The sequence below is a fragment of the Bufo bufo genome, chromosome 5 (genome assembly GCF_905171765.1).
Source record: "Bufo bufo chromosome 5, aBufBuf1.1, whole genome shotgun sequence".
NCBI classification, from domain to species: domain Eukaryota; kingdom Metazoa; phylum Chordata; class Amphibia; order Anura; family Bufonidae; genus Bufo; species Bufo bufo.
The window spans coordinates 72669881-72697035 of NC_053393.1; the positions used below are offsets into that span (position 1 = coordinate 72669881).

A 27155-nucleotide genomic window follows, 5' to 3' on the forward strand; every position below is an offset into this window, starting at 1 on the left:
CACAGGCCCCCCGCAGCAGAAAGGGGGCATACGAGAACCCAATGGCTATGAACACTGGCCGAGCAGGCAGTAACAGTATGTGGGGGAGCTCAGCTACTCACCCTGCGGAAGGGGAGAAGTAGAAGCAGCCGATGCGGCTTAGTAGAAAAACCAGCACTTAGAAGTGACAACAAGGGCAGTACGACCGCTCGACCCGGTGAGGGGAGCCCTGTAGACAATCACATATGCAAACTGAATAAGTGCATACCCAAACTCCACACGGAGGGAACGAGGGTGCTGTCACCGTAGTAGATTGTAAAGGCAATGCGGTATATGTAAAGGGAACAGGGCGCTAAACCAGCGCTATAGAAGTCGGTAGGTTATACCAGGTACAAAAAAAACGTACTAATGCCTAGCAGAAGTGAGCAAACACCTCAGCCGCAGCGTGTCATGGCAGAACATAAGCAAAGTGCCCCGTGTGGAAGAAGGAAATGCAGACACGATCACAACTAGCGAGAAGGCACCATGCCTAGAAGGAGGAATGCTGTGTAGATACCAACGGACTGCCAGGGCCGACACTCCACTCCCGCCCATGCATCATGAAAGCCGCAGTTGAAGGATGAACGCAAAAATTGCCCCTGGGAAGGATTCACGCAGTTGTAGCCTTGGAACCGGAGTAGCCAGAATATCTATGGGCAGCGCAAAGACTGCCTCACAGGGGGAGGCGATAGCAACAACTATGGCCTCTAGGGTCAGAGGAGAGACTCCACCTGAAAATGAGGACAACAGCAATAGCCACCAAGAATTGATGCTAGCACAATACTCCACCTGAGAAGGAAGAAAACTGGCAATCAGAGCAGACGTTCCACCTACGGAAGGAGTGTGGACACCGGGCGTGCCAATGACAATCAACCAAATGAGATTGCCCCTCACAGGGATTCAAGGCACGAGGAAAGGTATGAGGTATACCAACGGCCTGTTAGAGCTACAAACTAAGACTACCTGAGGAAGGGGTAGTGTGAAGCATCACAGTATCCAGCAGTAGCCAAAATAGCACCTATGACGGGGGATAAGGCGATTGTAGGTAGCGTCTCTAGCCAATAGGCCACCCATGGAACGGGATGCCATGCAACAAGGAACAAATGAGAGTAGTCGCGGTAGACAATGTTGAAGCAATTACTCTACCCAAGAAAGACGGATAATGTAATAGGAGGAACAGTTTCCAGTGGTAGTGGAATGACTCCGCTGACGGAAAGAGGGGAACCGAAAAGATGTACAGGGTCCCCCGGTAGTGCAAGCACTACTGGTTGTCCAACTATTCAGTCAATGGGGGAGAATAATTCTACAGGATCTCTAGCACGCAATTGTGGTGCAACTAAACCCCCAATAGAAGGGGGAAAGCCGACAGGACAGATGATATCCAGTATGAGAGTATTTACTCCGCCTGCGGAGGGGTTAATGCAACCGGACGTATGGTATCCGGTGGAAGTGCAATACTCCGTCTAAGGAAGGAGGGTAATGCGACAGTCTGTCCAGGATCCAGTGATAGTGCAATTACTCTATAGAAGCAGGATAATACTACAGGATCTACAGTGTGCGACTGCGGTGCAACTAAACCACCTATATAAGGGGGAAACCAACAGGACAGATGACATCCAGCATTAGTGCAATCAGTCCGCCTGCGTAGGGAGCAATGCAACAGGAAGTATAGTATCCGGTGGAAGTGCAAATACTCCATCTAAGGAAGGAGGGCAATGCTACAGGCCGTACAGAACCCAGTGGTAGTGCAATTACTCTATAGAAGGAGGGTAATGCTATAGAATGTACAGTACCCAGAGTAAGTGCAAATACTCCCACTACAGAAGGAGGGTAATGCTACCGGATGTACGGTATCCAGTGGTGGTGCAACTACGCCGCCTCTGGAAGGAGGGTAACGCTACCGGATGTACGGTATCCAGTGGTGGTATAAATATTCCGCCCATGGAAAGAGGGCTATGTTACAGGACGTATAGGAACCAACGGGATGTAAACACTCCGCTGAGAGGATTACTCTGCCCATGGAAAGAGGATAATCCTACGGGCTGTACAGTACCCAGTGGAAGTGCAATTACTCCGCCTAAGGAAGGAGGGAAATGCTACAGGCCGTACAGAACCCAGTGGGGGTGCAATTACTTCTCCTATGGAAGGAGGATAATGCAATGGGCTGTACAGTATCCCGTGGTAGAGCAAGTACACTGCTTAGGAAGGAGGGTAGCGCTACAGGCTGTACAAGGTCCAGTAGTGAGCGCACATATTCAGCCTAAGGAGGGAAGGGAATGTGACAGGACTCACGGAACTCAGTGGTAGTGTAACTACTCCGCCAATAGAAGGAGGGTAAGTTACAGGGAGTGCGGTATCCAGCAGTAGTGCCAAGATTCCGCTTACGCTATAGGACATATGTATCCAGCGGTAGGGTAAAGATATTTTGCCTACAGAATGGCGTGGGAACTAGGTTCATAAGGACCAGATAGCTCCAAGGGTTAATATATATATATATATATATATATATATATATATATATATATATATATATATATATATATATATATATATTTATATATTTTTTTTTTTATTTATTATTTTTTTTTTTTACATACAGCTCAATTCTAACAAAACAGAGCTAGCCGTCTGTACTAAAGACCAGCACTGTAAGCCTCAGCAGAGAGCCCAGTGAGCACTTTCCTCAGCACAGTATTACTGAGGCAAGAAGGGGGTTAAGCAAAAGGCAGGGGCGGAGCTTATTGGGCATCTGGTGGAGCAAAGGCATAGGCGCAAAATTACAGATCCCGACCCCGAAACACGCTGGGAGATGCGGCCTAGTAGGCCGTAGAGCCGGGGCCTCGAGTACTGGCGGGGCCGACCAAATCAACTTCTGGTTTTGGCGGTGATGTAGGGAGGGAGCGGGCGTACTGATGTCCCGAGTAGAACAGTGGCGGCCGCCCAAGGAGACATGCGACCGCTGGGACTGGCTCGCAGGGTGTGGATGGGGCCGGGGACCAGAGGTGGGACAGGGCCAAGGTCTAGGGCAAACAACATATTCCGGTGTTCACTTAGAGAACACAGGAGAAGGGGGCTCAGGCACAGGGGGGGCAGCAGGGGAAGTAGGTAATATACTTACCCAGATGGTTTCTGCCCACCCCGATTCCAGAAGTGTCACCTTGCTCAGAGTATTGCCCCTTGGGGAGGTCGTTACACCGGTAACAGGGGGGACTTCCAGAAGTAGTAGCCAAGGTGACACTGTAGCTGGCGGGTAACAGCGGATTTGAGATCCCCTATTCCTCCTGGTCTTCCAGAGGTGGGGGACGAGCAGCAGGCTTGAGGACCTGCTGGTCTCCCCCCTCAAGTGTGGGAAAAACAGGTGGTGAGAGCCTACCTGCAGCCCGAAACCTAAAAAATAAAACAAAATGTAAAAAACTTCTGCCTCCTATGGACACTAAGCTAAAACTGATTAGCTCAGTGTCTGCAGGAGGGATATAGCTGAGAGGGGGAGCTAACACTTTTTTGTTTTGCTTACTGTCGCCTCCTAGTGGCAGCAGCTATACCCATGGTCTTTTGTGTCCCCCAATGATACGAGCGAGAAAACAAGTGTTTGACGGTTAATCGGGTGATTGGAGGCACCTTTAAGGTACGACCACATGGGGCAGTCATGCTGTGGTTGCAGACGTCACAACCGCACTGTGTGCTCGTGCCCTTATTGGGACAGTGTTTGTACAATTGAATTGTGATCTACCCTGGAAGCAGCGCAATGCACATACCACTTTCAGGATATTTTCAGTCAGCTCTTTTTCTTGTTGCATTTGATTCATTCTGTTAAAACAAACATACATTTTTAAAACAGTGCCTTTGAGTTACAAATTGTTCACAGAATATGACACAAATCAGCCCCTATCCGTTCAAAGATTATTTTGCCTCCTTTTCCACCATATAGGATTATTTTTACAGTCATGGCATCCTCTATAAAATGATAAAAAACTGGAGCACAAGGAAGAAACCACCGACGTATGAGAAAACTACACCGACACTAAGCAGATGTTACACAGCTTAGTAAATTCTATACAAGATGATAAAGATACAAGCCCTCTATAAAGCTTCTTTCACACACAAATTTCTCTATTTTGTATTTTTTTTTACAGGTTAAAAACTCACCAGCAAAAAATGCATGCTTTTTTTCATGTAACATGACTTTTTATAACATTCTAAGGCATTTCTACTGCACTTTGTGGCTTTCTTTTTAGGCTACTTTCACACTAGCGTTTTTCTTTTCCGGCGCTGAGTTCCGTCCTAGGGGCTCTATACCGGAAAAGAACTGATCAGTTTTATCCCCATGCATTCTGAATGGAGAGTAATCCGTTCAGGATGCATCAGGATGTCTTCAGTTCAGTCTTTTTGACTGATCAGGACGGAGATAATACTGCAGCATGCTACGGTTTTATCTCCGGCCAAAAGAACTGAAGACTTGCCTGAATGCCGGGTCTGGCATTTTTTTCCATAGGAATGTATTAGTGCCGGATCCGGCATTCAAAATATCGGAGTGCCGGATCCGTCAGTGGGCATACGTTTTGACGGATCCGCCAGGCAGTTCCGGCGAGGAAACTGCTTGCCGGATCCCTCTGCCGCAAGTGTGAAAGTAGCCTTACAAAGTGTGTTCTACTGTAAGCATATTTTTGTGTCTAGTCAGAGGAAAGTATGTACCCCCCTCTGATGTCACTTCTTTAAAAAAAGAAAAAAAGAATTAATAAAAACGCCAAAAAAGGTAACACACGTGAACACTAGCAGTTTTGAAGTAGGGAAAAAAATTGATATCTGTGGCAGAAAAACAACAAATGAGCAAAAAAAACAAAAATGTATGAATCCAGCCTAAAAAGTTTTCAGCTTATGGGTGGAAAACTGTTTATACGGGAGGAAAAAGGAGACTGAGTAATTGAAATGTTCATAGAATACAGGAGTTTACCCATAACCTAGGCAGCTCAAACACAACCCCCATAGTGCTCGTCACAGTGACTGGAAGACCCCTTTCACACGAACGACATGGATTGTGTCTGGATCTGTTCACGAAAAAACCCAAGGTTTTGCACACAAGTGCAGTCAGTTTTGTCTGCGTTTAGTTTTTCTGTGCAGGTGCAATCAGTTTTGATGCATTTTTTTATTTGCGTGGGGGGGGGGGGGAATAAAAAAAAAATGAAGAATTACAAACAACATGGGACCAGGGCTGCATGGAAAATGCAGAATATAGAGCATGCTGCTATTTTCAGGTAACGCAGAGACGAGGAGTGAAAAATCACCGCTCATGTGCACAGACCCATAGAAATGAATGGGTCCGGATTCAGTGCGGGTGCAATGCGTTCAATTCACCCATTGCACCCGTACAGAAAACTCGCTTGTGCTTCCTAGGTCCCTTTCACACAAGCCAATGCACGTGGCACTCTAACAAATACAACCCTGACATGGGAATTTGCAAAGCGGGTTTACACACCGCTTCTGTGTTGCTTTTAAAAAAAATGTGTATCTTAGAGCTGAAACATCATTAGTCACTGTGTTTTCCTGTAAATACTGCATAGGCATCTACGGATTTAATATGATTCACCTGGAAAAAAAATTGCATGCTGTGTCCATATATAAAAATGCACGTGTCTATATTTTTTCCTGCTTTGGCTGCAGATTTCTCAGAATAGACCCAATACCCATTTTCCCAGCCTTATAACAGAGGTTAGATCCCCCGTCACTTACACATTGGGCTGTAGTGGACCCTGCTTAACGGGCTTCACAGGAAAGCTGCTCTGCACAATGGTCCTGATGGCCCTGTAGGAGAAAACGTATAATGTCTGGTCAGGTACAGACTGCTGCCAGTACACATCTTATGGGTATAGGGTAATGTTATAAACGCTCGGCTCATTTTAACGTGGCTCCCTCCGCACTGAGCACACAACCATTGTTTTAGCTTTGGATGCCCATCAACCAGATTGGAGACGCACCAGCCAAAGCAATAGATGTTCAGCCATTAATAAGAAATAGCCAGCATGTAATAGACCCCGTTCAAATCTCAGTTTGGAGATACAGCAGGCTGTTCCGGCACAGAGCAGCCGGCCGGCCGGAACCTCTACTTCACCGCCAAATACTCATTGCCTGCAAAGGGGTCCGGCGGCGATCTGGCAAAAACGTCAGAACACCGCAGACCCCATTGCAGTCAATGGACATTCGTCAGTGAATGAGAGGATCTGGCAACTGGGAGATCCGGCAGGCTATTCTGGCACATACAGAGATGTGAACGGGGCTAAACTAGATTTCACCTATATTTCCAGACATGGCTTCCCCTGTAGAGAACAGGTGAGGGGACAGGGCTGAAGAAGCCTCTACGAGACAAACCCTCAAGGGGACAGCTGAAGAGGATTGCAGAACGGCTCACATGTCTGCTACGACCCCAACAGACAAGTCGCAAAAGATTCAGAAATTGGATTTTTTGCGACTCACTTGTCAGGGGCAGCAGCAAACATACGATCCCATTAATTTCTGTGGGAACACTGCTACACCCCTGTGATCCCGGCAGAGACGGCTTCGGTGCGACCAGTGCCACTGTAGCCTTACTGGAATATGTTTGAGCTATTGCAAAGCAATATAAGAAACTCGCAGTGGGCGACATACTCCCAAGAACCAGGAGATCTGGGCATCTGAATGATTCGCTTGTGCGTGCCATCGGCGATTCTGCTCCAGCACCAGTAAGAAGACGGCAGCTGCTCCCCATGATTAGAACTTGCTTAATTGTTTTTATATACAAGCCACTTTTGGAAGGAGTTAGGAAATTGAGAAAATGGTGAAGGGCGACTAATGACACCTCCCTGCCAGTGTTCTTTACATTATGGCGCCCCCACCAGGCAAGCCTGTCAAGAAGTTTTGCTATCTAGTCTGCAGGGTCAACAACCAGACCTCTCTGCAGGACTAGGTGCATCCAGTCACTCATTGCAAATATTGATGAGAGATGAGCGACAGTGTTAGTTTAAAGGGGGTTTTCCAGGCATATGCTCCAGAACCAACCGGACATCGGGTATGGAGAGGCGCAACTGCACGCTGAGAGTATGTCTGGAAAATTCATTAAAGCTCGGGGAAGGCTGGCGTCCATACCAATATCTCTAGCCTTAAAATAAAAATATAAACATATTAAAATCTTTACCATCTGTTGTACAGCATGACAGCCATGGCTGTGGTTGGCGGCAGGCTTGCGAGGTCCAGGTCTACATGCTTTGTTCCAGGCGGCACTTTGCTCACACACAGTAACTCATTCAGCAGCATATTGAGGACAGGAACAGATAAACTAATAGGCGTAGAAAGGCCGGAAAGAGGCAAACTTTAACAACATGTATACGATTAGATATTACATTATTTATCAGTGTTAGGGTCCATTCACACGTCCGTTTTTTCTTTCCTGATCTGTTCCGTTTTTTCAGGAACAGATCAGGACCAGATCTGGACCCATTCATTTTCAATGGGTCCTGGAAGAAAATCGGACAGCACAATGTGTGCTGTCCGTTTCCGTTGTTCCGTTCCGCATGTCCGTTTAAATATAAAACATGTCCTATTCTTTTCCTGAAAAATCGGATCCTGGTACAATACAAAGTCAATGGATCCGCAAAAAACGGATGACATACGGATGTCATTCCGTATGACATCCGTTTTATACGGAATCCGTTCCTGGAAATTACATTTTAATTTTTTTTTTTTGATGACATACATACGGAAACATTTTCAGGAACAACAGATCCGCAAAAAACGGACAGAAAATCGGATTATAGAAAAATACTGACGTGTGAATGTAGCCTTACGGGTAGGAATATTCTATTATCTAAAAGGTTATATATTAAATTAGATAATACACCACAGAACCGTCTCTGGGAGCTTCACGTGCACCTCATCCACTGAGCCTCTTGCAAAGTGTCAAAACCTCCAAAGTCCAGCCAAAGAATTGTTCAGCTTTTGAGGCCTTCTCAAATTCATACACCGAAACGTCCCTTTAACCCCTTAGAGACCAGCCTGTTTTGGGCCTTGAAGGGGTTGTCCAGATCTGAACCTGGACATAAACCCTTCTTCACCCAGGCAGTCCATCTGAATGGAGCATCGGAGCAGGACAAGGGCTTCTTCAGTAGATTCGGGGAAGGGGGGGTGCACCTAGCCTTTCTGCTGCCTGAGGCAAAAAAACTGAAACGGTGCCCCAACCCCCCCCACCAATGTCAATTTCTTAACCTAACCCCTTCATTCCAGCCCTACATACTTGGAAAGCATTACATACAGAGCTACAAAACATACTGGGTAATACAGTGCCACATACTGCACTTCCCAATACTATACTGCAGAAACAGATAATCCTCCTTCCACTGCTCCCCCCTTATCCCCACCTGGTGCTGCCTGAGGCAATCGCTTCACCTCGCCTCATTGGTGGTGCACCCCTGCGTACCGAGTCTCTGTATGGGAATGCTAGACGGAGGCTTCCGCCTCGCAGTGAGCCCGGTGATGTCATCAGCACTAATGGGCGGGCTATAGTACTGCCCTAGCCTGCTAAACAGCTCAGGGCAGCGCTAAAGCCCGCCCATTAGTCCTGGTGACGTCATCGGGAACACTGCTGGTTGGAAGCCTCCGCCTAGCAGTGTAAAAATATAAACAAAAACAGCTGCATCGAGCAGGGCAAGGAGATACTCCACTCAGAGGGGCTGCCTGGATGAAGAAGGGGATATGACTCTCCAACTGACACAGCCTCCTATATACAGACAGGAAGTCAGTTTACCTATTCATTGCTATGATACTCGAGGACCCAGAGAAGGAATGGATATGAAGAAATTTAGCTGCCCTTTGCCGATGACTGTGTTTCTGTAGGTTTGAGTAGTTAAGTCATTCTTGGCACAAAAACAAAAAGTCTATAAAGGAATCCCCTGTAACAAATCTTCGTCTTCTGTATGTAGAAAAAAACAAAACATGGGGCTGTGCACTAGGACACCCATCTTTCTCAGATATATGGGAATGGGTCCTTGAGCAGTGAGTGTAATGAGAGACTGTCAGCCTTTTTATCAAGAACATCTATAATAAATAAGGGCTGATTACAGTAGATTTTCGGCATGTGCACCTACCACTTCTCAAGCAGCTCTAAATCCCATTTTAAGTGAGCGGCTACTTTTAAAGCCAATAGCTTGAGGGTACGATTTCTCTTGTTGTCAGTAGGAGGCTGCACCTGGTTCTGTTCATTCACAGTAGGTTTGGAGGCCTGCTCCAGGAACTGGATGATCAGCTGAACGGGAGGAGGATCTGCTGAGACAGAAAATCGGAATTTGACTTACCGGTAATTCGGTTTCCATAAGATCACCATGACGGCCACAAGGAGATTGACCCCTGACCTCTGTAGGGGCAGGAACAGAGAAAGGTTAAAACACCCCCTTCCTTCACCATACATCAGTGCTTTCCAAAATTATTTAAAACGGTATTAAGGTTCCAGGAAGGATTTCAAGATTTTAGTGTGGGTCTCAGTCTTGCTGCCGCTCTCATGAATCTTCTGATTCACCTGTGGCTTGCTAAGTCTGCATCAAAGAAACTGTTGAGTGCCGATACTTGTACTTTTAGAGTAGATGCTTAAGACCTAACTCTAGGCCCTGCCGGAGAAAATCTAAGATTTGTTAAATCTTTGGTCCAACTAGGTTAGGAGAAGATTCCTCTGACCAAGAGCAGAACCTCTTCCAGATTTTCAGGTATATGGCCGATGTTACCTTTTTCCTACTGGCCTTGAGAGTAACTATGACCTTATCTGAAAGTCCTTGACGACTCAGTATTTTGACCTCAGAATCCAGGCTGTTAGCTTTAAGAATTCTGGATGGGGATATAGGATCGGCCCTTGATGTAGAAGGTCTTTCCTGAGTGGGAGAGACCATGGCTGGGAGATTGAGAGTCTTTTGAGGGAGGAGAACCAACTCCTTTTTGGCCAGAAGAGGGTCACCAGAATGATAGTCGAATTCTCTTGTAGGATTTTCTGAATTGCTCTCGGAATAATTGGTATTGGAGGGAATAACACAGGTTCCAGTACCATGTCGTGGCAAATGCGTCTAAAAACCAAAAATTGCCCCTGGGATCCAGGGAACAGAATCTGTTCACTTTTTTGTTGTCTTTTGATGCAAATAAGTCCCCCATCTGTCTACTATCACCTTGAAGACTTCTGGATTTAGGGACCATTCTGTTTGGTCCAATGTGTGACAGCTGAGGTGGTCCGCTTCCTGATTGAGAGCCCCTTTGAGTAAGTCGCCGAGATAAACCTCATGTTCCTTTCCACCCAGTGAAATATACTGTTCAAAAGGTCTAGGAGCTTCTTTGATTTTGTGCCTCCTTGATGTGAGAGGTAAGCCACCGTCGTTGTATTGTCAGACAGTATCCTCAGGTGGTGATTCTGAAGGGTCTGTTCCGCCACCTTTAAAGCTTCCCACACTGCACTCAGCTCCCTGAAGTTTGAGGATTTGCTGCTTACCGAAAGGGCCCAGGAACCTTGGTAATAGGAGTCCCCAATTTTCACACCCCAGCCCAACTGGCTGGCTTCGGTCTTGATCTGGACATATGGAGACTTCCTCCAGGCCACTCCCTGTGAGAGATTGCTGCTCACCTTCCACCAGTTTAAGGAGGTCTTTACATAGGCTGGAATGTGAACATTGCAATCGAGCGACTTTTGTTGTTTGTCCCAGATGTCCAGAATCCAGGACTGCATGGGACGGGAATGCAGCTGGCTCCATAGTACTGATGGGATACAGGCAGACAATGTTCCCAGAAAACTCATAGCTTCTCTCACAGAGCAGATTCTCTTTCTGTGGAAGGTCACGATTTTCCCCCCAAAGTCTGAATCTTGTCTGTGGGCAGGAAGGTGGCCTGTGACTGCGAGTCCAGGATGACACCCAGGAACCGTACTCTGGTCGATGGATGTAGACAGGAATTCTGAGGATTGACGATCCAGCCCAGCTCATCTAGAGTGGATAAAAAGGTGTCTAGATCTGTTAGTAATTGATCTACCGCATCTCCCACTAGTAGGAAATCTTCTAGATAGGGATCAGATTCAGCTCCTTCTGTCTCAAGAATGCGACCATCTCTATCACCAATTTTGTGAATATTCTGGGAGCCGAGGAAATTCCAAACAGAAGAGCCATAAATTGAAAATGGCAAAGTGTTGCCATGCTGGTCTTTAAAAAAAAATTCTAAGATTTGCCATCAGAGTTGTGGTGGATCGGGATGAGATAGTACGCGTCTTAAGTCCACAGTGCACATCAATGCGTTCTTTTTTTATTAGGGGAATCAGGGATCCCATCCCAAGTTTCCTGTAGGCAATGTACTTGTTGAGGAACCTCAGGTTTATGATCATACGGAATTATCCTTCCTTCTTTTTTACCAGAAAGAGACTGGAGTAAAATCCCTGGCCCTGGTTCTGAGATTGGGACCTGAATTACGACACCTAGCCGTACGAGGTCCTTGATACTTTGCCAAATGCAGCTCTGAGCTTTTCGTGTCCCCAGATTTGATATAAAAAATCTCTTTGGGGGGACTGAAGAGACTTCTAGCTTGTAGACCACTATGATTACCTCCTGCGCCCAGGGGTTTGATGTTATCTTTTCCTAGGCAAATAAAAAATTCTTCAGTCTTGCCCCCACTCTGGCGTCATTGTTTATCGCTGGATTTACTCTGGGGGTTAAGAAGAAACCCTTTCCCTCCTTTGGGGTAACTCCAGCGGCCTGACTTCCCTTTCCCTCTGTAGGATCTCTCTTGGAACGAAAGGGAATTTTCCTCCTATAAAAGGTTTATCCTCTGGAAATCCCTTCTTTTTATCTGAAGGCTTTTCCAGGATCTTGTCTAAGACTAGGCCAAAGACATATTCACCTAAAAAAGGGATAGAACATAACTTAATTTTCAAAGTTTTGTCCCCAGACCAGGATTTCATCCAGAGGGCACGACGTGCCGCGTTAGAAAGACCTGCATCCTTGGCAGAAAATCTGATGGACTCCGCGGAAGCATCCGCTCAAAAGGCCGTTGCTGATTTAAGGAGAGGGATAGAGTTTATTATTTCTGCCCTGGGGGTTTTATCCCTCAAATGGGATTCTAACTCGTTCAGCCAAAAGGTATATAGATCTCGCTACCGAGGTCGCAGCGATGTTAGATTTGAGATTAAACATAGACACCTCCCAAGATTTGCGTAATAAGCTATCAGCTTTCCTGTCCATGGGGTCTCTCAATTGTAACGCATCCTCGAACGGCAAAAAGTTTTTTTTTTTTATTGCCACTTGTACATCTATCTTGAAGATCTCGTCAAATAGTTTAGACTCTGCCGGATCAAACAACAGGCGGTTCTTGAATTCTCTGGACACCCCTAGCCTCCTCTCCGGGTCTGACCATTCTTCTAAGATCACCTCTTTAATGTTTTCGTTAATTGGGAATACTCTGGCTCTTTTTGTCCTTAGACCCCCAAACATCTCCTCCTGAATAGAGTGAGGTTTTTGAATGTCCTCCACCCCCATGGTGGCTCTTACAGGGTTTTAGGAGGTCCGACATATCATCAGTGGCAAAGTAGAATTTTTTACTGCCCTCAGTGATCTCTCCTTCCGAAAGGGGGTCCTCCTCCCACTGCCTGGAAGAGGAAGCATCGTCACCCATGCATTCTGAATCAGAAGGAGGGTGGAATTATTTTTTGCCTTTTGGGAGGTAAGTGTCCCTGGTCAGACTACGACCTCTGGGATAATGTAGCCTTGACCTCCTCCTGAATCATGTGATGGAACTCGTCCCTTAGAAAGACCCGTTCCTGCCGGACAATGTTAGAGATACAATTCCTGCAGATCTTTTTATGGTAACCGTCCGGTAAGTTTTTGAAACAGGAGATACACTTTGCAGGGTTGTTTTTGTTTCTTCTGTGCCTCTTTAAATTACCTTGTGGCCCTGTAATAACCGGATGGTGATTAAACAAAACCCGCAGGATAATAAGCAATCCCCGCAGGGAACTTATAGGAGGCATAGTTGGAGCATCAAGCTCTTTGGGGGAGTGCGGCTCAGGACCCGACATCTTGATCCAGACCACAGATCAGATATGTGGCTACACCGCTATGCTCACCGTCATTTTCAAGCCTGGACGCCACTGCCGCGCAGCGCCCGCCTCTCGCGTCACTTCCTGGCCAAGCCGGAAGTGACGTACTCCAAACGCATCGCACGCCGGGCGCTCACTCCAGCTTTAATCCAACAGGGGCAAGGAGGAGGACGCAACCCCGGGAGCAGGCTCCGGATCAACCAGAGCGAGCCCTCCCGTCTCTCCCCTGCTCAGCATTGGTACTAGACCACCGGCAAGCAGGGGGACGACACTTAGTCAGATAAGTGCCAGGAACACTTCCCCACTGCTGAGTTCCATGTAAAAATAAGAAAAACGTCTTCCTTCATCTCTCTGACGAACAGGGAGACCTTTCTCTGCCCTGGACAGGAAACACTGGTGTATGGTGGAGGAACGGGGTGTTTTAACCTTTCTCTGTTCCTGCCCCTACAGAGGTCAGGGGTCAATCTCCTTGTGGCCGACATGGTGATGATATGGAAAATAGTGATCACATGTGAGGGTAAGAAAACAGCGCAGCTTCTGTACCTAGCCAAAAATCTGGCATTTTCACATAGCTGCAAAGCCACAAGACCATTAGGGCTCATGCACACGACCCTATATATTTTGCAGTCCGCAAAATTCGGATCCGCAAAAAATACGATGACGTCCGTGTGCATTCCGTATTTTGCAAAACAGAACAGCCGGCCTCTAATAGAACAGTCCTATCCTTGTTCGTAATGTGGACAATAATAGGACATGTTGTATTTTTTTGCGGAATGGATAAACGGAAATGGAATGCACACGGAGTAACTTTGTTTTTTTTTGCGGACCCATTAAAATTAATGGTTCTGCATACGGTCCGAAAAAAAAAAAAAAACGGAACAGACACGGAAAGAAAAAACGTTTGTGTGCTACTCTCACAGTCAAACTGTGATTTGTGCAGTCTCGCTTTGATATGTTCAAAATTGTGAATTGACCGATCTGTGTGAACTCACCCTAAGAGCGCATGTACAGTATTTTGCATTCCACAATTTGCGGACCTGCAAATTACGGATACCATCTGTGTTGCATCTGCATTTTTGCGAACTCATTGTGTTCAATGGGTCCGTGGTCTGCATTCTACGGCCAAATATAGGACATGTTCTACCTTTTTGTAGAACAGACATACGGGTGCGGAAAGCGCATGGATCATCCATGTGCTTTCCGCATCCGTATGTTAGTTCCGCAAAATGCGAACCACAGACCCACTGAAAAGAAAATGGGTCTGCAAAAAAAAAAAAAAAATGCAGATGGTACAAAAATCACATCCGCAACTTGCAAACCGCAAATCGGATACGGTTGTGTGCATGAGGCCTAAAGCTGACCACAGAGGTAAAGAAGCTACCTCAAATACAACAACATTTTTACAGCAGATATCGGGCCACCAAATGTGGCTAAGGTTACATTTACATGCACTGGATGTGGATTCAGACAATGGTCTTGCATTGCTGTGGAGCATCACTGTGAGAGGGAATACCTGGGAAGTCCTTCTGTAGATGAGCCTCCAACAAAGAGACATCCAGCAAGAATTCAAACCAGGACGTCTGTGGAGGGGTACAAGGACGGCTGGAAGTGGCCGCCTCTCTGTCTGCAGCCTCGGCACTCATCTTCTTCGCCTGCACCTTCTCACTTGCTGCATTTTTCTTCTTCATTTGGTCAGTGATATCTACCAAGAAATGAGGATGTTTAACACAGCACCGGCTAAGTAGATGAGGTTTTCAAAATCTCATGCACACGCTGCAGAAATGTTCTATGTGAATATAGATCTGCGGTGTATGAAATGGAAAGGGCGAGATCTGGGGAAAATCCGTATCAAATCCGCAACAAAAATCAGCAAGTAACACATGCAGCTCTTGGTGTAGATTTGGTGCAGAAACTCAGTAAAAGCCACATGGCAAAGCCGCCTAAACTACACTGCATTGTGCACATACCCCAATAGGGCTCCCTCTTAAAGAACATTGGTGTGAATGGTTATGTGCCAGTTCAATTAGGGGTGGGCGATATAGACGATATGCAATATAAACTATATAAATTTGGCCAACGATAGAGATTTTGTTTATATCGCCATATTGCGGTAGAACATGCCATGCGCCGCTCTCGGCACGCACCATGTTCTCCTGAGCCGGCACAGTGGAGAAGGAGGATGGGAGGGACTGTGGCCACTGCGCCACCAATGAGAACAGAGAGGAGGAGGAGGAGGGGAGGGGCTGTGGCCACTGCGCCACCAATGAGAACAGAGAGGAGGAGGAGGAGGGGAGGGGCTGTGGCCACTGCGCCACCAATGAGAACAGAGAGGAGGAGGAGGAGGGGAGGGGCTGTGGCCACTGCACCACCAATGAGAACAGAGAGGAGGAGGAGGAAAGGCTGTGGCCACTGCGCCACCAATGAGAACAGAGAGGAGGAGGAGGAAAGGCTGTGGCCACTGCGCCACCAATGAGAACAGAGAGGAGGAGCTGTGGCCACTCCGCCACTAATTAATATAGTTAATATGCCTGAATACAAACGTAGCCTGCACGTGCCGGCCATATCCCATACCCGACCTCTATGACTGCACGCTGTGATCCACCGCAATTAACCCCTCAGGTCCTAAGGGGTTAATTGTGGCAGATCACGGCACGCAGTAATAGAGGCCAGGTATGGGATATGGCAGGCACATGCAGGCTACGTTTGTATTCAGGCCTATTAACTAAATTCATTGGTGGCGCAGAGGCCACAGTCCCTCCCTTCTACTCCACCTCTTCTAAGTATTATATTAATTTCGCCCCCCCCCTCCACACGATTAAATCATTGGTGGCAGTGGCCCCAGGGTGGCAGCTTCTGATCGGAGCCCCAGCAGTGTAATCCTGGGGCTCTGATCGGTTACCATGGCAGCCAGGATGCTACTGAAGCCCTGGCTGCCATAGTCAGCTCCCTGCTGCTGTGTGCACAAAGCCCAGGACAGCAGGGAGACTGTGAGGTCCTATTCACCCCGATAGAGCTCTATTAGGGCGAATAGGACAAGGGTTCTAGCCCCTAAGGAGGCTAATAGTTATTAAATAAATAAAAAAGTTTAACCCCCCCCCCCCCCCCCGAAATATAGAATATATCGCATATCGTACATCCTCCACCACTTTTGGGGCTTGTTCTTGGTCCAACCTCTGGGACCCGCACCTATAAGACAATGGGGGCATATGCTAGCGATATTCTCCCATTCTCTGAGATACGAAAACCCCTTTAAAGGGGTTCTTGCATGAAAAATATTCAACAGTTTTCAAACCAGCACCTGGATCCGAATACTTTTGTAATTGCATGTAATGAAACATTTAGTATAGCTACTGAGTTATTCAATAAAATGTATCTGTATAGCGCCACCTGCTGTTTTTTTTTTCCTTATTTCTTTGTCCTGCTCACTGAGATGGCCGCACATGCTCAGTTTCATCCTTCAACTGCCTCCTGAGCTGTGATAGGGAGAGAGCTGCAGCAGAAATACACGCCCCCTGAGAAAAGACACTCCCCCTTGAGCTGTCAGCTTGATATAAATCTAGCGGAGCAATGAATGGGGAGATCTCTGGATCCATGTGAGGTACAGGGCAGGTTCTAGCTTTGTTAGAAAGAGGTTGCCCTCCCTCTCTTATCTAACACCCCCCCCCCCGCCTCCTTCCCGTCCCTAATTCCCCACCACAACTACCCCAATAATTTATACCTCTCAAGGCCTTGCACTACTACTCTCAGATTATAGGCTAATTTTAACTATGCTAGGACTACTGATTTATTGCTTGTATTTGAGCCACATTGTGGCCTCTTCCTTGTAATTGTCTGTAATATCCTTCTTGATAAATAAAGCTTATACAAAAAAGAAAGAGATTGCCCTCTACTATAGGATGTCTGATTTTCATTTTTTTACATTAATCATAAGATAGCCCCTTAAATGCAATTGTCAAAGTATAAACTGCTGGTGGTGCTTGATCAATGATCACACTACCAGGGTGGCGCCCCCTTTATTTTGGGTTCTGCAACAGGGTACATGCTGGGGCAGGGTCACATTACTGGGTGGTATCTCCCCTTGCTGCCACTCTGCCATTGTAATGATCATACAGATGCTGGATATCATCCCGCGGTGTGTCACTCCATCACTCCAAGCTTTTTTTTTAAACTGGACCTGCTGTTCAGCCAAGATGCTCCATCAAGATCACACATCTGCCTGCGCTCCTCAGGGTAGGGCTGGGCCATGAATCAAATTAATTCATCATTTAATAATTTTTCATTTTACTGCCCGACAATTAGGGATTAGCGAATCGACTTCGGATGAAACATCCAAAGTCGATTCGCATAAAACTTTGTTCTAATACTGTACGGAGCAGGAGCTCCGTACTGTATTAGAATGTATTGGCTGCGATGAGCCAAAGTGTTTGTGCAATAACTTCATAAATTAATTTGTACTGTACAACACCATTTCCCAAACTTGGGTTCGGTTCCAAGGTACCACTGGTACTGGTTTTTCTTGCAAGACTTCGCGAAGCAATAACTTTGGCTCATCGGAGCCAATACATTCTAATACTGCTCCTGCTCCGTACAGTATTAGAACAACGTTTTATGCAAATCGACTTCGGATGTTTCATCCAAAGTCAATTCGCTCATCCCTACCAACAATATTGATTTATTTTTATTTTTTAAATCTTCATATCGATTTTTTTTCTTTTGTTGTGCCATATCGGCGCAGAATGCGTGGGTCTTTTCAGTCCCAGACATTAATCCTGCCGTCCGTGGTTGGCAGAGGCTGAAAAGATCTGCGCATTCTGTGCTCAAACAGTGCTGCAAGAGGTAAAAAAAACAAAAACAAAAAAAAAAAAAACACAACAACACAAAAACAATATTGTTGGACACTAAAAAGGTGAATTAATCTAATTAATTTGATTAATCGCCCAGCCCTACCCTGAGGAGCACAGTGTGTACGGCGGGCAGTGTGTGACAGGCGATGGAACATCTTGGCTTAAAAGGGTCGTCTCAAGTCACTAAGTGGCATTTATCATGTAGAGAGAAAGTTAATACAAGTCACTTACTAATGTATTGTGATTGTCCATATTGCCTCCTTTGCTGGCTGGATTCATTTTTTTATCACATGATACGCTGCTTGTTTCCATGGTTACGACCACCCTGCAATCCATCAGCGGTGGCCGTGCTTGCACACTGTAGACAAAAGTGCCAGCCTCTCTGGTGGCCGGTCCGTGGGAGCTCACATAGGCTAGTGCTTTTTCCTACAGTGTGCGAGCACGGCCACCGCTGATGGATTGCAGGGTGGCCGTAACCATGGAAACAAGCTGCATATGATGCGATAAAAAAAAAATATGAATCCAGCCAGCAAAGGAAGCAATATGGACAATCACAATACATTAGTAAGTGCCTTGTATTAGCTTTCTCTACATGATAAATGCAATTTGCTGCAGCGACACAACCAATGGCTCCAAGATGAAAGAGCCTGGAATGACATATCACAGGAGGTTATCCAGTATCTGTATGAGCTTTACCAGGCCACAGTGACCGCCTGTATCCCAACAAGGGGAGATGCCAACCAGTGTTACAGGGGTTGTCCGTGCTTTTAATATTGATGACCTATCCTCACGATCAATACCAGATCGGAGGGGGTCGCCGATCAGCTGTATGAAGGGAAGGCACATGCAGTCTGCACATAAAGTCTCTACCTTCCCTTCATAGAGCTGACCGGTGGTGGTGCCGGGTGTCGGACCCCCTCCGATCTGATATTGATTACCTATTCTGAAGATAAGTCACCAATATTAAAATCCGGGAAACCCCTTTAAGGTGCCGCAGCCTCATCATGTGCCCCACTGCAGAACCCACAGTAAAGGGGGCAGCGCCCTGGTAGTGTGATCATTGACCTAGCCCCAGCAGCAGTTTATACTCTGTCAATCAGATCACATTTTCCAGGTGTCAGTTCACTTTCCGGCATTGTGTATACACCAGATACATCAGACATGAGCCCCAGAAAATGAATGGGAAATAACAGGTGCGCTGGACTGTGCAGGGAGAAGCTCGTACAGCTGGCAGCGCCTTCCCTGTAACTCGCCTTCCCTGTAACTCGCCCTCCCACTCCACCGACCACTCACCTACTGCCGACAATATACCGAAACGTTCAGCGGCTTGATAGATAAAGCCAGCGCGTCGCCTTCTCATCTACGTCACCGGCGGTCACGTGATCACAACACCGGCGCAGCGGAGTGACGCGCTGCTCCACGCGCCGAACTTTTTTCAGCCAATAGTTGGCCGCCGCCGGGCCACGCCCCCTCGTCCCTGGGTGACATTGCCATGGCTCTGAGAGCGGGGCAGCGCTCCCATTCGCTTCTGATAAAGTGCAGCAGCAGCCGGGGGAAGAGCGGCCAGTCCGGTGCCACTGCCTCCGCTGCCGCCTACTGTGCGGAGCTGGTAAGGTGAGGAACAGCGGAGAGGAGTGTGTGCGTGCATATATGGGGTGAGCCCTCTCCTGTGTGTTCACTATGGGAGCACAGGACATGGCCTCCTCAGACCGGACCTGCGGGGGTCAGGGAAGTGTCCATCTGATCGTCTTCATGATGCACCTTTAACTCTCCCGCCTGCCAAAAATAAATAAAATAAAAATTATCTGCTTAAAGGGATTGTCCTATGAAAAATATTGGACCAGCGCCTGGGTCTGAATCCTTCTGTAATTGCATGGATTTAAAAATGTATAGCTACTGAGTTATCCTCTTAAAGGGTTTCTGTCGCCCCAATCTTCGCTGACATTATAGATGTGACAATGTCCCCTGAATTTATTTTTTTTCCGGAACGCACTAATACATTCCTATGGAAAAAAAGTGTTCCGTTTTTTTTTGGCCTAAGGCCTCTTTCACACTTGCGTTGTTGGGATCCGGCATGCACTTCCGTTGCCGGAGGTGCCTGCCGGATCCGTAACAACGCAAGTGTACTGAAAGCATTTGAAGACGGATCCGTCTTCCAAATGCTTTCAGTGTTACTATGGCACCCAGGACGCTATTAAAGTCCTGGTTGCCATAGTAGGAGCGGGGGAGCGGTATACTTACAGTCCGTGCGGCTCCCCGGGCGCTCCAGAATGACGTCAGAGCGCCCCATGCGCATGGATGACGTGATCCATGTGATCACGTGATCCATGCGCTTGGGGCGCCCTGACGTCACTCTGGAGCGCCCGGGGAGCCGCACGGACGGTAAGTATGCTGCTCCCCGCTCCCCACTACACTTACCATGGCTGTCAGGACTTTAGCGTCCCGGCAGCCATGGTAACTATTCAGAAAAAGCTAAACGTCGGGTCCGGCAATGCGCCGAAACGACGTTTAGCTTAAGGCCGGATCCGGATCAATGCCTTTCAATGGGCATTGATCCCGGATCCGGCCTTGCGGCAAGTCTTCAGGATTTTTGGCCGGAGCAAAAAGCGCAGCATGCTGCGGTATTTTCTCCGGCCAAAAAACGTTCCGTACCGGAACTGAAGACATCCTGATGCATCCTGAACGGATTACTCTCCATTCAGAATGCATTAGGATAATCCTGATCAGTATTCTTCCGGCATAGAGCCCCGACGACGGAACTCTATGCCGGAAGACAATAACGCAAGTGTGAAAGAGCCCTGAGATAATACCGTAGCATGCTGTGGTTTTCTCTTTTGCCTGATCAGTCAAAACGACTGAACTGAAGACATCCTGATGCATCCTGAACGGATTGCTCTCTATTCAGAATGCATGGGGATATGCCTGATCAGTTCTTTTCCGGTAGGATGGAACTTTATGACGCAAAAGAAAAATGCTAGTGTGAAAGTAAATAATATAAAGAGTATGGTGGCTCACTGACGCCTGTAGCTATGAGTGGGTGCTACTAAGCCTAATGACTCACCCAGTCAAAAGGATAAATATAATATGTAAAGAGAGGCTGAGCACTCTCCAGATGGACCACACAAAGACTAATATTCAAAAATATTAACAGTATTTATTACACCAATATATAGATCAAGTTAAAATAAAATAAACAATATAACAAAATACACAATAAAAAATGTTCAATATTAAAAATATTCAGATTAAGAGCAACATCATAAATGGATGGATATGCAATGGCATGCAAAGGGTGCTTAGTCCAACTCAGGTAAATGAATATGTCCTGATTGGATATAAAATCGATGACAATTCGATGTTGGATAATCGACAGTATGAAGATTAATTTATATCGAATAAGTGTTCTAATATTCAAATAAATGTCCGGACTAAAATTCAATATTTTCTTTCGGTTATTATTTTCGATTATAACAACATATTCGATCAGTATCCCCTGTATGGCAAAATGAATATCACACTTGCAATTGCCGTCTGACTAAAGCACACGGTGGCGTCCCACGTGGCTAATGGAGTCAGATTCAGCAGGAGCAGTGTGAGCGAGTTGATAGCCCTCAGTGTAGAGATTCTCCGATGGGGGAGCTTTGATTGTAACTCTGTCGATGTAAGGGTCAGAATATTCGCTATATGCTATTCCTCAGGGGAAGGGGCTAGGAAAAGACCCCGAAACGCGTCTGGTTTTAAAAGACCCGCACATCAGCTGATGGACGTCCTGACCCTAACAACTTGAACTGATGATTTTACCCTGATGAACTTTTTTGGCATATAGCGAATATTCTGACCCTTACATCGACAGAGTTACAATCAAAGCTCCCCCATCGGAGAATCTCTACACTGAGGGCTATCAACTCGCTCACACTGCTCCTGCTGAATCTCTACTGACAGGTACCGCCGAATCTGACTCCATTAGCCACGTGGGACGCCACCGTGTGCTTTAGTCAGACGGCAATTGCAAGTGTGATATTCATTTTGCCATACAGGGGATACTGATCGAATATGTTGTTATAATCGAAAAGAATAACCGAAAGAAAATATTGAATTTTAGTCCGGACATTTATTTGAATATTAGAACACTTATTCGATATAAATTAATCTTCATACTGTCGATTATCCAACATCGAATTGTCATCGATTTTATATCCAATCAGGACATATTCATTTATCTGAGTTGGACTAAGCACCCTTTGCATGCCATTGCATATCCATCCATTTATGATGTTGCTCTTAATCTGAATATTTTTAATATTGAACATTTTTTTATTGTGTATTTTGTTATATTGTTTTTTATTTTAACTTGAGCTAGTGTGAAAGTACCCTGATAGTGAAAATTGGGGTGACAGAAACCCTTTAAAAGTATCTGTACAGCGCCACCTGCTGTTTGTTCTTATTTCTCTGTCCTGCTCACTGAGAAGGCCGCACATGCTCAGTTTTATCCTTCATCTGCCTCCTGAGCTGTGATAGGGAGAGCTGAGACACGCCCCCTGAGCTGCAGCAAAGCAGACACTCCCCCTTGAGCTGTCAGCTTGATATAAATCTAGCGGAGCAATGAATGGGGAGATCTCTGGATCCATGTGAGGTACAGGGCAGGTTCTAGCTTTGTTAGAAAGAGATTGTCATGTCCTAAATGAAGATGATGTCTGATTTTCTTTTTTTAATTAGTCATGGGATAACCCCTTTAAAGGGGTCCTCTGGGCTACAGATATTGAGGACCTGTCCTCAGGATAGGATATCAATATCAGATCGGTGGGAGGTACGACACCCGGCACCCCCAGTGCTCAGCTGTTTCAGGCAGACATGGCATCAGAGATTATACAGTGTAGGGAGCAGAAGCAGAATTCTTCATACACTGTGGAGTTTTTGGCGCTGGCAGAATGCAGCTCAGCGCCCATTTACTTGAGCTGCAGTACCTGGCATGGCCACCACATGGTGTATGGAGCTTAGAAACTAAGGTTGGATATAATTTCCTTGTGTGTTGTTGGCTTAATTTTACGTGGTCCTTCAACTACAGCAGACAGGGTCTAAATCTAAATCATTTATACTGTTTTACTTTTTTACTGTTGTAATCCCCATTTAGTATGTGTTGCACAATTTACAACGCAGTCCAGTGCACATCTTGCATGATGTATGCAGTCCTGGAACAGCCGTTCGAGGGTGTATATCTTTGTTCTAGATGTGAGCAAATTACCCGTTTGGAATCGCAGATCGAGTCTCTAAATGGGCAAGTTGCAACACTGAGAGGCATTGATAATTTGCAAAAGAGTTTGCTTCTCACCGAGCAAGCACTCTTTGGGGTAGATGAGGGGGAGGGTGACAGAGAGGAGGCTGAGGAAAGTGAGGTAGCTAGCTGGGTAAAAGTTAGAAAGCGGGGTAGAGGGAAGAGTGCCAGGGAGGCTAGCCCTGATCTGACACACCCCAACAAGTTTTCACGTTTGGCAGATGAGGGGGATGTCAGTCCGGGGACGGCACTGCTGCAGCCAGACACTTCCTCTGCCAGTCTGGGGTATGTCAGCTCCAGTAAGCAGGGAACCAGGAGAGCAGGGCAGGCCAGACAGGTGCTGGTAGTGGGAGACTCCATTATTAGGGGAACAGATAGGGAAATCTGTCACAAAGACCGTGATCGCCGAACAGTGTGCTGTCTTCCTGGCGCTAGAGTTCGACACATCGCGGATCGGGTTGACAGATTACTGGGAGGGGCTGGAGACGATCCAGCGGTCATGGTCCATATCGGAACCAATGACAAAGTTAGAGGTAGGTGGAGAGTCCTTAAAAATGATTTCAGGGATTTAGGTCATAAGCTGAGGGCAAGGACCTCTAAGGTAGTATTTTCCGAAATACTGCCTGTACCACGAGCCACACAAGAAAGGCAATGGGAGATTAGGGAGATTAACAAGTGGCTCAAGAACTGGTGTAGGAAGGAGGGGTTTGGGTTCCTGGAGAACTGGGCCGACTTCTCTATCGCCTCCAGGCTCTATCGTAGGGAAGGGGCAGCTGTGCTGGGGAGAAAGATAGCTAGAAGGTTGGAGGAGTGTTTAAACTAGGGACTGGGGGGGAGGGTAATTACACTATAGGAGGGGAAGATAGTGCAGATAGAGACCGGGGGCAAGGTAGTGGGACTGGGGGAGGAATGGAAGGAGGGACTAGAACAGTTCAGAAGGAAAGGTGTAGGGTAAAAAATATACATAAACCTCTCAAATGTATGTATACTAATGCCAGAAGCCTGACTAATAAAACTGGGGAGCTGGAATTAGTGATGTGTGAGGAGGACTATGACATAGTGGGAATTACTGAGACATGGCTGGATGACAGCTATGACTGGGCGGTTTGTTTAGAAAGGATCTTTAAAACCGGAGAGGGGGAGGGGTTTGCCTTTATGTAAAGTCCTGTCTAAAGCCCACAGTCCGAGAAGATATAAGTGAGGGACATGAACATGTGGAGTCACTATGGGTAGAGATACATGGAGCTAAAAACAACAATAAATTACTAATAGGAGTTTACTATAAACCACCTAATATACCAGAGTCCACAGAAAATCTACTACTAAACGAGATAGACGAGGCGGCAAATCATAATGAGGTGGTTATTATGGGGGACTTCAACTACCCAGATATAGACTGGGAAACTGAAACTTGTATATCTCATAAAGGAAACAGGTCCTTGGCAATAACCAAAGACAATTACCTCTCCCAACTGGTTCAGGACCCGACTAGAGGGACGGCCATACTGGACTTAGTATTAACCAATAGACCTGACAGAACAACAGACGTGCAGGTCGGGGGATACCTGGGAAATAGTGACCATAAAGTAATAACCTTCCAATTATCATTCAAAAGAGCGTTTCTACAGGGAGGAACAAAAATACCAAACTTCAAAAAAGCTAAATTTAGCCAACTAAGAGAGGCCATAGGCCAAACTAACTGGGACAAAGTCCTCAAAAATACAGACACAAAATGGGATATCTTTAAAAACATCCTAAAAACTCATTGTCAGAGGTACATACCGTATGGTAATAAAAGGTTAAGGAACAAAAAGAAACCAATGTGGATAAATAGAACTGTAAAGAAAGCAATAAATGACAAAAAGAAAGCATATAAAACACTAAAACAGGAGGGTTGCACGGAAGCACTGAAAAACTATAAGGAAAAAAATAGAACATGTAAAAAACAAATAAAAGCGGCCAAACTAGAGACCGAGAGATTAATTGCCAAAGAGAGTAAAACTAACCCTAAAATGTTCTTCAATTATATAAATGTTAAAAAGTATAAAGCTGAAGGTGTTGGCCCTTTAAAGAGTAATGAGGGGGGAGTCGCAGAGAGCGACGAGGAGAAAGCAAAGCTGTTAAATATTTTTTTCTCCAATGTATTCACTGAGGAAAATAAATTGTCAGATGACATGCAGAATGCAAAAATAAATTCCCCATTAAAAGTGTCCTGTCTGACCCAGGAAGAAGTACATCAGCGGCTTAAAAAGATTAAAATAGACAAATCGCCAGGACCGGATGGCATACACCCCCGTATCCTAAAGGAATTAAGTAATGTCATAGCCAGACCCTTATTTATGATATTTGCAGACTCTATACTGACAGGGAATGTCCCACAGGATTGGCGCGTGGCATATGTGGTGCCAATATTCAAAAAGGGGCCAAAAACAGAGCCTGGAAACTATAGGCCGGTAAGTTTAACATCTGTTGTGGGTAAACTGTTTGAAGGTTTTCTGAGAGATGCTATATTAGAGCATCTCAACGGAAATAAGCAAATAACGCCATATCAGCATGGCTTCGTGAGGGATCGGTCATGTCAGACTAATTTAATCAGTTTCTATGAGGAGGTAAGTTCTAGACTTGACAGCGGCGAATCAATGGATGTCGTATATCTGGACTTCTCCAAAGCATTTGACACTGTACCGCATAAAAGGTTAGTATATAAAATGAGAATGCTCGGACTGGGAGAAAACATCTGTATGTGGGTAAGTAACTGGCTGAGTGATAGAAAACAGAGGGTGGTTATTAACGGTACACACTCAGATTGGGTCACTGTCACTAGTGGGGTACCTCAGGGGTCAGTATTGGGCCCTATTCTCTTCAATATATTTATTAATGATCTTGTAGAAGGCTTGCATAGTAAAGTATCAATTTTCGCAGATGACACTAAACTGTGTAAAGTAATTAACACTGAAGAGGACAGTATACTACTACAGAGGGATCTGGATAGATTGGAGGCTTGGGCAGATAAGTGGCAGATGAGGTTTAACACTGAGAAATGTAAGGTTATGCACATGGGAAGGAAAAATGCAAGTCACCCGTACATACTAAATGGTAAAACACTGGGTAACACTGACATGGAAAAGGATCTAGGAATTTTAATAAACAGCAAACTAAGCTGCAAAAAACAGTGTCAGGCAGCTGCTGCCAAGGCCAACAAGATAATGGGTTGCATCAAAAGGGGCATAGATGCCCGTGATATGAACATAGTCCTACCACTTTACAAATCGCTAGTCAGACCACACATGGAGTACTGTGTACAGTTCTGGGCTCCTGTAAACAAGGCAGACATAGCAGAGCTAGAGAGGGTTCAGAGGAGGGCAACTAAAGTAATAACTGGAATGGGGCAACTACAGTACCCTGAAAGATTATCAAAATTAGGGTTATTCACTTTAGAAAAAAGACGACTGAGGGGAGATCTAATTAATATGTATAAATATATCAGGGGTCAGTACAGAGATCTATCCCATCAGCTATTTATCCCCAGGACTGTGACGAGGGGACATCCTCTGCGTTTGGAGGAAAGAAGGTTTGTACAAAAACATAGAAGAGGATTCTTTACGGTAAGAGCAGTGAGACTGTGGAACTCTCTGCCTGAGGAGGTGGTGATGGTGAGTACAATAAAGGAATTCAAGAGGGGCCTGGACGTATTTCTAGAGCGTAATAATATTACAGGCTATAGCTACTAGAGAGGGGTCGTTGATCCAGGGAGTTATTCTGATTGGAGTCGGGAAGAAATTTTTTATTCCCCTAAAGTGGAGAAAATTGGCTTCTACCTCACAGGGTTTTTTGCCTTCCTCTGGATCAACTTGCAGGATAACAGGCCGAACTGGATGGACAAATGTCTTTTTTCGGCCTTATGTACTATGTTACTATGTTACTGTATAGACGCCATGGCTACCCA

At 46.0% G+C, this 27155-nt stretch overlaps 2 protein-coding genes across 6 annotated transcripts in view; one reads left to right on the top strand and one right to left on the bottom strand.

Annotated features, from left to right (window-relative positions):
- INTS8 (integrator complex subunit 8) overlaps window positions 1-19309 on the bottom strand; it is a 98690-nt gene extending 79381 nt beyond the window's left edge. The window contains exons 1-6 of one of the 2 annotated variants that reach the window (XM_040432310.1): window positions 19231-19309; window positions 14607-14795; window positions 9129-9306; window positions 7184-7324; window positions 5746-5817; window positions 3774-3825 (exon numbers count right to left, since the gene is read on the bottom strand). In XM_040432310.1, the coding sequence (XP_040288244.1) occupies window positions 3774-3825; window positions 5746-5817; window positions 7184-7324; window positions 9129-9306; window positions 14607-14795; window positions 19231-19297 (699 nt within the window). In that variant the 5' untranslated portion in view covers window positions 19298-19309. The remainder of the gene's footprint in view (window positions 1-3773; window positions 3826-5745; window positions 5818-7183; window positions 7325-9128; window positions 9307-14606; window positions 14796-19230) is intronic. The other variant, XM_040432311.1, reaches the window with a different exon arrangement.
- Window positions 19310-19397: 88 nt separating this feature from the next.
- Window positions 19398-27155, top strand: part of NDUFAF6 (NADH:ubiquinone oxidoreductase complex assembly factor 6) — a 41149-nt gene continuing 33391 nt past the window's right edge. For 2 of the 4 annotated variants that reach the window (XM_040433263.1, XM_040433262.1), the window contains exon 1: window positions 19408-19546. Coding sequence is in view for 1 of the 4 variants with exons in the window: in XM_040433261.1 (XP_040289195.1) it covers window positions 19430-19551 (122 nt within the window). In the remaining 3 variants the exon portion in view is untranslated. Of the gene's footprint in view, window positions 19552-27155 lie in introns of all 4 variants that reach the window. The other 2 variants (XM_040433261.1, XM_040433264.1) reach the window with 2 other exon arrangements.